The sequence below is a fragment of the Miniopterus schreibersii genome (genome assembly GCF_964146895.1).
Source record: "Miniopterus schreibersii genome assembly, chromosome: 18".
Lineage (NCBI taxonomy): Eukaryota > Metazoa > Chordata > Mammalia > Chiroptera > Miniopteridae > Miniopterus > Miniopterus schreibersii.
The window spans coordinates 18361918-18375203 of record NC_138121.1 but is presented as its reverse complement, the minus strand read 5'-3'; the positions used below and the strand labels follow the sequence as shown (position 1 = coordinate 18375203).

General features: G+C 49.5%; 1 protein-coding gene across 1 annotated transcript in view; it reads right to left on the bottom strand.

Moving 5' to 3' along the window:
* The window catches only part of VAC14 (VAC14 component of PIKFYVE complex), a 94547-nt gene extending 81343 nt beyond the window's left edge, over nt 1-13204 (bottom strand). Inside the window, exons 1-2 of the mRNA XM_081117607.1 lie at nt 12793-13204; nt 231-381 (exon numbers count right to left, since the gene is read on the bottom strand). Coding sequence (XP_080973733.1) covers nt 231-381; nt 12793-12896 — 255 coding nt within the window. The 5' untranslated portion in view covers nt 12897-13204. The remainder of the gene's footprint in view (nt 1-230; nt 382-12792) is intronic.
* Nucleotides 13205-13286: the final 82 nt, after the last annotated feature.

Sequence of the window (13286 nt, the reverse complement as noted above, 5' to 3'; positions counted from 1 at the left end):
TCCCTTAGAGACGCTCAGGCCTTTGTATGGGGCTGCGCTTAACGATCCTTTGCAGCCTGGCCTCCCCGGATAGCCCCCCCACCCCCCCGCCCCAGGAATAGGGCTGCAAGAACTTGCTGTTTTAGGTGTGGAGAGAATGGCAATAAAACCCAGGTCTGCAAAGCCCTGCTGGGTCTCAGGCCAGAGTCAAGGCCATGGCTGACGTGTGTCCCATTAGGAGAAATGCCCACCTTGCCCAGTGCGATGGAGCAGGCAGCCAGGCCGATGAGGCCCCCTTTCCGACTGTGGGGGTGCTGAGACAGGGCAAACTCCTGAGACAGGGTCTGGATCACATGCTTGATTTGCACGGTGTTGTTCTGGGCCACAAACTCCCGGACCAGTCTGGAGAGAGAGGGGAGAGGGGCTGCAGGATCAGTGGGATCAGGCTACCCCAGCTCCTGGCTTCAAGGCCTGGGGCTGGGAGGAGGGAGAGAGACGACCTGTTTAGAAAGAGAAGTCAGGAGCAGGCATCTCAGGGTGGGCCTTTTCCAGTTCTGCTGCTGACTAAGAGGTGCTGGCACGGTTGTTTCCCTATTCTGGGTCTCAGTTTCTCTTTGTGTACAACAGAACAAGGAACAGTGGAGTTACCTCACTTCTGGGAATCTGACAGAATGCAAGTGATGGTCTTGTTGGGGAACAAAAACTATCTGTCACGTGGAAGGAGTGGCCAGAGACAGGGAAATGATAATCCTGTAGAAGTTTTCCAGCAATGGAGTGACATGCTCAGACCTGTTTTAACTTGGTACTTCTGGTGGCAGCCTGGGGAGGCTGGGCTGGCGTGGGGCTGGTTCGAAAGGAGACCGGAAAATCCACACAGGAGAACACAGCTATCAAGGTCAGGAAGGAGAGGCTGAAGTATGCGTGAGGCCGGGGAAAGAGCAGGGAGGGACTGTCTTAAACAGGAAAGTCTAAGAAGCCCATGTCATACAGGAGAGGAAAGTATAGATAAGGCTCTGAGGTACCTACCTGGGGAGGGATGCTAACAGGGAGAAGGGAGGTTTGAGGGAGGTGGTGACTGCGGTCACCCAGGGGATGCTCCCAAGGCAGGCCCTGCTCTGAGTGGAGGAAGGCAGAGGGAGGCTCAGGTCCACCAGGGACCAGTCTGTTTTCAGAGCCCAGTGGACACAAAGGCCAAGACACTGCCCTCCAGAAAGTGTCTTTAGAAGCCTGGAGAGGGATGGGGAGGGGACGACTACCCCATTAACCAGGCATGGGGATTGGTACCAGTGTAGCAGATGAAGGCATGATGCGTGCAGCTGAGAGTACGGACAGTGAGTCTAGCTGCCAGACTCACTGCCCACTTTGTGCCCATCATGGCAGGCACACTGCTTACCTGCTGCATAAATGGGGTCTCAAGTTAGCTTGAAGAGTTTTAAAGACCGTTAAGTCTAGAAGGTTACAACTAGTCTATGTGGTTCCAGCTCAGTGTCAGGACCCTGCTAGTAATTAGAGCTGTTCAAAGATAAATGTACTACCCTATGAGGCAGTGACCATTCTGGGAAAAATGTTATTCAGTGAGAGGTTGGGCAGGGTTTGATAAAGATTTAATAGAGCGAGCCATATGGGGCACCAATTCTGTGCCAGGCACCATGAGAACAGGTGAACAAAACTGGCCTGGCTCCTGAGCTGGTGGATGTGAGAGCAGAGACAGGCATGTCAGGAAGGGGCTGCACAAGCGGCCCGTGAGGTGCCTCTTCCTTTGATCTTTATAGAATGAGATTCCACCAAGCCCACCCGAGGGGCTGAGGGTTATGGCCTCCGGGTGGAAACTCAATGTCAGTTTCATAGGTTTTCCCCTGCCCCTCCACTCCCAGCAAGGATGGTTCCAAACTGGACAAACCAGCCAGGCGAGGCCATCATCTGCCAGGGCTCCTCCAAGTATCCATAGATACAGTCCCTTGAGAAAAGCCCTGAAGATCCATCAGCAGACAGCTGGAGCATTGGTGGTTCAGTGGTAGAATTCTCGCCTGCCACGCGGGAGGCCCGGGTTCGATTCCCGGCCAATGCAGTGCTGTTCTTTTTGCCTTTCCCTGGCAAGTTTCCTCCTCACACAGAGATCCAGCTGGAGGAGCCAGTCTCCCCAACCATGCCAGGCCTGCAGCAGCCCAAGGTGCTGTGAATCTCTAGCCACACTTCCCTGTCCAGTGATTGTATGAATAGCAGATGGGTTCTCCAGGATGCACTACTAGCTGTGGGACGAAGGCCTTAGGGCCCTTTACCAGTGAGGGGACTCCAACTGCGCCCCCTCAACCTTGACCAGTCTCCAGCAGGAAGCTGAGGTGAAACCTGAGAACTGTAAAACAGCTCAACACACATGTGAGCACGGAATGGGAGGACCCGCACATTAGAGACATCAGAGGGGAGAAAGTCACCTGAAGTCTCAATGTGTTTTTTTGCTACTGAGAAGGAAAGACTTGAACTCTAGTTTCTGTCCTGAAGTCTGAAAGCAAATCAAACACACACACTCTCTCTCTCCCCTCTCCCCCCCTTTCTCTCTCCCTAAGCTTTCTGTTCTTCCAGCTGTGCTGATGTGGCAGCATTAGGACCTGGCATTATACTCTGAGTCAGTATATACACAAGCAGGTCCAGGACTGGAATTAAAGGGAGGTGCTCACACAGCTGCTGACAGCTGGAGCATTGGTGGTTCAGTGGTAGAATTCTCGCCTGCCACGCGGGAGGCCCGGGTTCGATTCCCGGCCAATGCAGCAGCAAACTTTTTTAAATTCTGAGACTGGATTTGAGGTTTCACACTACCTAAAGAATTTGTGAGTCATCTGAGAACTGAGAAGTTCTTGAGAAATTCAGCAGAGGGAAATCACCAAGCCCACTGAGAGCAGCTGCACCTCCCACTCCTGCCCTGACAGCCTGCCGGGCAGGCTCTGGCTGCCAACGCAGACCATGTTTCTGCTCCACACAGGTTAGAGCAGCACCAGGAGTGAGAGAGGACGTGCACAAGGGCTCAGCAGAGGATCCAAAGACCCAGCCCTGCCAGCGGCACAGGCCATCCTAGAATCACCTCCGTGACTGTCTCCTTGTTTCACGTCACAGACGGTCCCTGAGCGACTGGAAAGGGCACTCTTCCCTAGAGCCAGCCTACGGGATGCATCCCCTGCCCCTGAGGGGCTCTCTGCTGGGGTATGGTGTGGGGAGACGGAACAAGAGAGTTCATAAGAACTTTTGTGCAAAGCAGACAAAATAAATAATCAAAAAACAAAGAAACCTCTGGTGAGCAGAGTGCAAGGTGAGGAGGCAGCAGGTAGGAAAGAGAATGACTAGTATCTCTGGAGAGGAGGGAATTAGATGTGGCTTCATGAGGCTCAGCATTTGAGAAGTGCTCTGAAGGATGAGTAGGGGTTCGTTCTGGAGCTGTTCAGGACGAAGCAGCCCACACAGAGGAACAGCATGAACAAAGGCTCAGAGGATGGGAGAGGCACTGGTTTGGCAGAGTAAAGGAGACAGGCGGAGGAGAGGTGGGGTCAGGGCTGGAGAAGCTGCTCCCTGCCATGTGCTGGGCAAAGGAACTGGCATTGAATTCTGGTGGCAGTAAGGAGCCCTGGGACTTAAGAGTAATCTGCAGCAGTGGGTGGTATGGATTTGAATGCTGTTTAGGGAGATCTGAGGACCACAAAGTCTTATAGGACTGAATGGTGAAAGAGCATGAGGGATAGAGCCCTAATGTCAGGGTGGCAGCTTGTAAGAGTCACCGGGTCTCTGGAAGGCGAGAGATGGGAAAGGGGAATCTTTGTGCTCAACACTCCCCTGACTGTGCAGGCCCAGTAGCACCTTTCTCATTTGCTCGACACCAGCTAGAAGGCGCCAACCCTGAATCCAGGGCTTAACTAAAGACACCCCAGGCCACTCCAGAAATGATGTTGTCAAATCCAAGGCCCCAGAACCCCAAGTCCCTACTGTTTGCACCCTTGAACTTAGGGGCAGAATAGGCTTCATGTTCAGGAAGACAAGACGAACAATGACCATGGTTCCTTTAGGAAGGGAAACCATGAGAACACATTCTCACCAATACTATAAGCTCAGACTCTGGGCCTGGCCCTTTGGGGGAACACCTGGGCCACAGCGGGGAGAGCGGTACCATGAATCAAGCCCACACTCCTGGCACTTGGAGTGATTAAACAGTGCCCGGCTGACCTCTCTAGTCTCAATGCCCAGCTGCCCAGCATAACTTTCCACTCCAGCCAGACCTGCCTTCTCACTGGGCCCAGAGTTTATTCTACTACTTACACACTTTCCATCTGCCCCACATCCTATCCAGCCTTCAAAGCCCAGCTCCAATCCAACTTCCTGCTTTTCCTGACCATGCCAGGAAGAGACTACTCCTCGGAACACTGAAGGACTCAGTGACCCCTCATTCTGGGCCCAGCAAGGCACTGGCGAAGTCAGCGACTCCGCATGTATATATTTCTATCTCCATAGCTCCCTGATAAAAGTTCTTGAGGACAGACCAGTACCATGATTCTTTGTATCTCTAGAGCCAGTATCTCTAGAGCCAGCCCTCTTGCTGAGTCTAGAACTCTGCACGCAGTGAGTGGAGGAATCAGTAAACATCTACCTGGGGATGGATCTGTGAAGGCCGGCAGGCTGAAGGATGGCACAAGTTGTAGGGTAAACACAGGCAAAGACCCTGCTGCCATAATGGTGACTTTGGGGGTGGGGTGGGTCTGCTAAGCTAAACCTAACCTGTTGGGTTAATCACTATCATTTTTAAATGGTCCTAAGCCCTTAGTGTTATAATTCAAATTACCTTTACTGGGATCACAAAATGCACCCTGAGAACGACCCTGAAGGGCACCTGCCAAGGGGTGAAGGAGTGCTCTCAGTCCTCGCCAGGTGCTCCAAAGCAGCCCCTGCCAGCAGGACTTGGCCTCTGCTTCACAGGGCATGTGCAGAAGGAAAAGTGCAACTACAAAGGGCGGCAGAATAAGTGACGTTTGAAATCCAGGTGCCCATTGCCAGGCCTAGTCTCTTCAAAAGGCCATACTGTCTCTTCTTTCATCTCCAGGTGAGCCACAGGTGGGGAGTCTGAAGCTAACTAGTTTTGAAGTTAATACTTGGCTTAGAAACTCTCACACTCACAGATCCCTGGGACCTCCATTGAAATAAAGGTCACAGGCATCACTGTTTTATGTATCAGAAGAGAGAGTCTGCTTCTGCCTGGCTTCCTCTAAAGTGTTGAAAACCCTGGCTGACGAAGTGCCCTCTAGAGGTTGTGAAGAGCCTCTATTATCAACTGGTCAGAGGTGTCAGAGGATGGCAGAAATCACCTTTCCCCAGGAGGCACAAACCCCAGCGCTGGCCAATTCTAAGCCTGTGACACCGCCCCAACACAGTATTGCAACGTGCCACTTCGATCCTGCCCTCCTGGATAGGAGGAGGAGCCACAGGCAGGGTAAGACACAATGAGAATCAGCATCAGCCAAACAAGAGCCTGGGGCCACTGATACGGCAACACAACCACAGTCCCTCACTGGAACCCTTGGCCTCTGTGACACAGCACAGGGACAATCACAGGCCACACAAGGATTCGTGAGTTGATCACCTGCTTAACACACACTTTGCTAAGTATTTCAGTTATTCTTTGGAACAACCTCCTTCCGTAGTTCTTATCTCGTCTTCCAGAGATGAAACATAGCCTCAGGGAAACCAAGTTCCTTTCCTAAGGTCATGGAGGATCTGAGCCCCTGATACACCTACAAAGCCCATGCCCTTTCAACTGTAGGCCAGTTCCTCTCTCCCATCTTCTTAAGCCACATCAGCTGCAAAGGGACACACCCAATAACAATAGAGGGTACTTCCCTTGGGTAGAACAGAGGCCCTGAGTGAGAAGCAGCTTTCCCCAAGCATTTCCCCACACTGTTCAGGGAGTACAGATGAGTCTTACTTGAGATTTTTTTTTAATCCTCACCTGAGGATATTTTTTCCATTGATTTTTTAGAGAGAGTGGAAGGAAGGGGGAGAGACAGAGAGAAAGAAACATCGATGTGAGAGAGACATTGATCGGCTGCTTCCTGCATGTGCCCTGACAGGGGCCAGGGATCAAGCCTGCAACTGAGGTACATGGCCTTGACTGGGACTAAACCCATGACCCTTCAGTACTTGGGCAGATGCTCTAACCACTGAGCAAAACCAGCTAGGGCTTGAGATGTTTTAATATGAAGCTCTAGAGCTGGGCTTCTACTGTGAAGGCAGGAAATAGGTAACCATTTGCTGAGCACTTACTATATGCCAGGTAATACGCTAGACGCTTTACATGCATTACCTAACTTAAACCTTCAAACCACCATGGAATTAGGTATTATAATACTCATTTTACAAATGGGGGCAACTGAGGCTCAGAGACGCTCAAAAACACTCGGGGTCACACCACTTACAGATGTTAGGTGCAGACATCAAACTTAGGTCTTTCTGACTCCACAGTCTAAAATCTTTTTTTTTTTTAAAATATATCTTTATTGATTTCAGAGAGAAGAAAGGAGAGGGAGAGAGAGAGACAGAAACATCAATGATGAGAGAGTCATTGATCGGCTGCAGCCAGCAACCCGGGCATGTGCCCTGACCGGGAATCGAACCCCGGTTGCCTGGATCCTAGGTCAACGCTCAACCGCTGTGCCACGCCTGGCCGGGCTACAGTCTAAAATCTTACCCATTATGTTACACTATCCCCCTCCTCAAATATCAGAGCTACCGTCTGCTAGATGCCTACTGGGTGCTGGCACTTTACGTTATTTCATTTAAGCCCAATCCCATTCCATTTGGTGATGTGCAATGTCCCAGCCGGTAGGTGGCAGAAGTTGTAGGTGCTGCACTCATGTACCTGCGTCTTCAGAGGAGACATGCTTGGCTGTAAGGTGGGGCTAATAATTTCAATGATTTGACTTGTTTGGGGATAATTAAATAAGATAATGCATGTCATGTGCTCTGCATTGCACATGCTTGTATAACAGTATTGGTGCAAAGTCAGAATTAAAGGACAGAAAAAGATAAATCCAGAGTTGTGTTTATTCCTGTGTTATAAAACTTACAGAATGAATTTGAGGCTGCTGCCTTTTCCCTCCTGGCAAGTCCAATTATCCATCCCAGTTCTCTAGGTAACATGCTGTATTCAGATGGCATACCAGGCAGCAATTCCCCGAAGAGAATCTAGGTAAACATCTCCTCCATCTGCTGAGTATTTAAGTAATTTGGTTTCCATTTGCTCATTGGTCTCCAATAATTGAATGGAAAAGCAGAACATCTGCCTCTGAGGAAAGGCCAACTGGAAAAGCCTAAGAGTTAACTGACAAAATATACTAAGCATCCACTGGATATCATCAGTGGGCAAACTATGAAGGCGGACCGAGTCAGAGACAGCAGGGGACAGGTTTGCATTTCAAGTGACAATTGGGACCACTTAATGAGTGCTTCCCTCACACTGTAACAAAACACTATAGGCATTCTTATTTTTAAAAATTGAGATATAATTGACACACTGTAAATTCACTCTCTTAACATGTACAATTCAGTGGTTCTTGGTATGCTCACAAAGCTGTGCAACCATAACCACAACCAGTTTTAGAACATTTTTATCATCCTTAAAAGAAACCCTGTACCCAGCAGAAGTAACTCCTCATTTTCCCCACCCCCCTCCCCTGAGCCCTAGGCAACTGCTAATCTACTCTGTCTCTATGGATTTGCCTATTCTGGACATTTCATATAAATGAAATCATATAATACATGGCCTTTTGTGACTGGTTTCTTTCACTTAGCATAATGTTTTCAAGGTGCATTTTTTTTAAAGAGGAGGAAAATAAGGGACAGGGAAGTTAAACCAGAGGTCACAAACTCAAATGTTTGCAGGGGCCAGGCAGGAGATACATGTGAGAAGGCCAAGGGACAGAAGACAAGCTGTGGTGAACTTGCCCACACAGGGAGCAAACTGGGGAGCCCATGCCCTGGCTGGGAAGGGGAGGGTGGAGGTTCTTAGGTTCCCAGATCTGCTGTGTGGGAATGTGGGTCCCACAGAGCACAATGGAGAAATTTATCAATTTAAAACGGCCTTTGGTCCAGGCCAAATCAAACGGGTCTGCTGGCAGGACACAGCCCCTGGCTGCCAGTCTGTGACCCCTCCATTAAGCAATTTGCTGAGAGTCCCACTGCTAATAAAGAGCTGAACTGGCTGGAATTCTGACCCACACTCCAAAAATTGCCTTAAGCCACTTGTTACTAAGTATGTCTCCCCACAGAGATGGTAGGCTTCAAGGAGCCAGGTCAAACTCAACAGAACAAACTTTATCTTATCACAGAGTGCCAGGGATTCCTGTTCTCTCCCCCTCCCCCAGCAGGCAATAACCCATGATTCAGGTCTAATTCCACAAGTTGACTCTTGGGCTTCAGTGGTCTCAAAGGGCATGGCCTGGACACCTACATTTGCTGGCTTTTGGAACTCAAAGTTCAGAACACTATAGACTTGGCATTCCTGGTTAGCAAGAAGGGAATCATTTCTTCTAGCCTGCAGTGAGGGTGCCCTGCCACCACTATGTGGGACACGGTATCCCAAGCAGAACAAGAGGCACCCCTAACAGAGTGAGCATCACCCCACTTTCAGTTTTCCAAAGTCCACCTGCTCAGGTGACAGAGCCAATCAGAGTGCCTGCTGGCTTTCTCCCTACATCAGACTCTTCTGAGAGCACAGCCTGGGGTCTTACCAACCTTTTCGTCAGGACTGATCAGACTATATTCATTGAAATATACAGACTACAAATCCTGAAACAGCCACTCTAAAATCTTAGCATAAGTGCCTTATCCGTTAGAAAACCATGTGGAGCATGTTAGAGTGAGCCTGTGGGGGTAAAAGCTCTCCAGGACTGTGCACAACAGGCTTACCCATTCAGCCATCTGTTCCTGGTCAAGTAACATGGTCTGGGTCTTGAGATTCTAGAGCCCAGGGGTCCTTCAGCTGAGCCAAGCATCCATCTCTCTGCATTTTTAGTGTCTGAGAGGTCTGTCATCCAGATAAAACACCTGCAGCGTCTCTCACCTGGACTTCTGCAGAGGCTTCCTAACTGGTTTCCCTCTTCACATTCCCCACAAGTGTCCAGAGAGATCGAGAAAATGTCAGCCATTCTCCTTCCTAACGCGCCCTGCTGCTTCCAGCTGCAGTGAGAATAAGGCCCAGGGGCCTCACCTGCTGCAGGAGCCCTGCCCGCCTCTGCATCTGCGTCTCATTCCATGCTCGCTCTCACCCACTGGCTCCCGTCACAGGGTTTCTCAGCTTTCTCCTCTGCCCTTCGGCTCCGTGGGGAGTTGGCTCCCCTTTTTGGGGAAAACGACTCATTGTGGTTAGGAAGCCTTTTGAGACAGATGAACCTGGGTTTTTTCTGTAGATTCTAGCTGTGAAACTTTTGGAAGATTACTTTACCTCAAGGAGTCTATTTCCAAATCTATGAAACGGGGTAACACTTCCTAGCTCATAGGACAGTCATGCAGAATGAATGAGATGAGGGGTGTACAATGGCTTAAACAAAAGGAACCTTCTCTGTTCTTCTCCCCACAAATCAGGCAAACAGGGCTTTACACATGATCACTTTTTAAAATTAAAAAAATCACTGTTATGGACTGAATTATGTCCCCGCCCCCCAATTCATATGTTGAAGTCCTAAATCGCACTGTGACTGTACAGGAGGTCCCCTTACCCACGGCTTCACCTCCACGGTTTTAGTTACCCGTGGTCAACTGTGGTCTGAAAATATTAAATGGAAAATCCCAGAAATAAACAAGCCATAAGGTTTAAATTGCATGCCATTCTAAGTAGTGTGATGAAGTCCTGTGCTGTCCCGCCCGGGCCGTGAATCATCTCTTTGTCCAGCATATACAAGCTATATGTACAGTATGATAAGATATTTTGAGAGACTGCATTTACATAACTTTAGACAGTATATTATTATTATTATTATTTTATATATTTTTATTGATTTCACAGAGAGGAAAGGAGAGGGAGAGAGAGAGAAACATCAATGATGAGAGAGTCACTGATCGGCTGCAGCCCACAACTCGGACATATGCCCTGACCAAAAATTGAACCCCGATCTCCTGGATCCTAGGTCGATGCTCAACCGCTGAGCCATGCCCGGCCAGGCTAGACAGTATATTATTATAATTGTTCTATTTTATTACAGTGGTACCTTGGTTTTCAAATGTAATCCATTCCGGAAAACCGTTCGGGTTCTGAAACGTTCGAAAACCAAGGACTCAGGATCTTGCCCTCAGCGGAAGCCGCGTGGCATGTTCGACTCCCGAGGCATGTTCGAAAACCGAAGCATTTCCTTCCTGGTTTACGGCATTTGTAACCCGAAATGTTCATCAAAGGAGACATTCGAAAACCGAGGCACCACTGTATTAGTTATTGTTAATCTCTTACTGTGCCTGATTTATAAATTAAACTCTATCACAGGTATGTATCTACAGGAAAAAACTTAGTGTATACACACTGAGTTCGGAATTACCTGCAATTCTAGGCAGGTCTTGTAACGTATCCTCTGTGGATAAGGAGGGGCTACTTTACTCTAAGAAAACATATCAAACAGGACATTCCTCATTCCAAATATGGCTGAAGAAGGCTAGAGACTGACTGTAGCCAGTGCTTGTCAAACTTTAATATGGATACAAGTCACCCAGGGATCTTGTGAAAATGCATATTCTGATTCACAGGTTTGAGGTAAGGCTGGAGAAGTTCTAACAAGCTCCCAGGTGAGCCTAATACCGCTGGTCTGTGAGCTACACTTTTGAGTAGCAAAGCCCTTAGACTGCAGTGTTATTTCCCCACTGAAAATGTATGCTCATCCATTCATTTAGAAACCAATTGTCAAATGTCACCAGGCACTGTGCTAAGTGCTGAGGATAAATACAATAGGGTCTCTGCTCCTAAAGAGTTCCTAGTTCAGTTAAGGCCTTAGGAGGTTTCTCTGAATCCCATAAAACAAGGGCAATGTCAATACAGATTGAACCCAATTAAAGACAAAATCCTTTACAGGACGGCCTGCTGAGTGAAAGCACTTATACAGATTGTGCTGGAGGTAACAATAATGCTGAGATAAATACCTCTATCCAAGGGCTCAACAAGTGATTCAAGCTATGATAAAACCAGACATTCCTGAGAAGCAGGGTGGGTGATGGACAAAACTGGGTGTCAGTGTATCTTTAAAACCAATAAAACCCATGGACATGGAGGCACATCTAGACATCACCTCTGCTCTCTTACTCAGTATAGCAATACTCATCAATGAGACTTGCTAGCAATAGTGAGAGCCAAGGTATAAACAAGCAGCAGTATGAAAAGAGAGCAGTCAAGAAAGCAGTCCTTGATGGAAGAAGCTAGGTGGTTTTGGACATACTGAATGTTAGAGCTGAAAGGGAGGGTCCTCTTAGCAAAGTGCAAACTCTTTAGTTGAGGAGAAAACTAAAACCCAAAGCAGTTAAGGTAGTGGTTCTCAATCTGGGCAATTTTGCACCCCCAGGGGCATTTGGCAATGTCTGGTGACATTTTTGGTTGTTACAACTGATGGAGTGCTATTGATATCTAGTGGGTAGAGACCAGGGATGCTGCTAAAATTCCTACAATACACAGGACAGCCCACCACTACCAAGAATGATCTGTCCCAAAATGTCAACAGTGCTGAGGTTAACAAACCGTCAGTTAAGGAATTTGCCCAAGGTCAAAGAATGAGTGTCATGCCCTGGCCGGGTGGCTCAGTTGGTTGGATCGTCGGCCAGTAAGCCAAAAGGCTGTGGGTTTAATTCCTGGTCAGGGCACATACCCAAGTTGCAGGTTCGATTCCCAGCAGGAGTGCATGCGGGAGGCAACTGATTGATGTTCCTCTCTCCCTAAAATCATTAAGAAACATGTCCTCGGGTGAAATAGGAAAGAATGAGTGTCACACCATGGACTAGATTAGAGCTGTCCAACAGCATTCTAAAGCGATGGAAATGTTTTAAAATCTGCACCGTCCATTATGGTAGGCAATAGCTGCAGGTGGTTACTGAACATTTAAAATATGGGTAGTGTGACTGAGGAACTGGATTAAAATTTTTTATCTTTAATACTTTAAATGTAAATAGCCACACGTGGCCAGTGGCTAACCTATTGGACAGGGCAGAAATACAATCCATATTCCCTAACTCTCAGACTAGTGTTCTTTCAGTTTCACTGCCTGCTCTTTCCACTATTCTGACCCGCCCCCCCCCAGTCTTGAGATCTTGAGGTTTGGAACCTGACTTCTCCACTTGGTCACCTAACAGTCCCTTTCACTTCTCAGAAACGAGGCAGGTCAACTCATTAGTAAATTCTCATGCTTCCCACCTCCCTCCCATCACAGAGGCCACTCTGATTTGCTGGTTTTGATGGAGACCACACTGAAGACGCACCAAGTACCAGGCACCGTGCTAAGCACTAAGCATACATCATATCGCTTCATTCTCACTGCAGCCCTAAGCGCTACACATACATTGTCATTTCATTCCCACGGCAGCCCTTTGGGCACCAGGAGGTTAAACAACTTGGCCCAAGTCAGACAGCCAGTCAGAAGCACAGCTGGGATTCCCAATCTCCACCTCTTAAACACAGCAGTAAAAGGCTGAACCTGGGGCAGCAACACCGGCTGGAAAGGCGTTCAGTTGTTCCCGCAGGGAGCGGGACCAGCGCGTAGCCAGGGCGGGCTGCCGCCTCCGCTCCCCACGCCCAACCCTGATGCCCGCGGCTCTTACTTCTCGATCTCCAGCGCTGCCACCTTCCGCTTTTCGTAGAGCTTGTCATTGAGGGCGCGCACGATGTTAGGTGTGAGCGGCGCGAAGTCCTTCTCGGGGTTCATGGTGGCAACTCGGGGTGTCTCCCGGAGCCCCGCGACTCCTCAGCCCGCGACTGCCCGGGCTGCGCCGGGGGCCAGGGGAGTCTGCGGCTCCTCGCTGCCTGCGGCGCCGGCTCATGGACCACGCAGCCCTGGGACCGCCTGCCTCGCTCCGCCGCCGAGCGCCGCCTCGGAACCCGGGCTTGCACCCCGCCCCCGCACACTTCACCCTAAGGACTCACGGAACCAGCTCCAGACCGGCACCTGCCGCGCTCAAAGGGGAGCGGCCATGTTACAGGGATCACGTGACCCCACCGCACCTTCCGCCTTCCGCCTCGAGGACCCGCCCCCCGTTAGCCACACCCCCGCACGCAGGCCGGTGGCGGGTTGGCCACGCCCCGAAAGGCTCCGCCT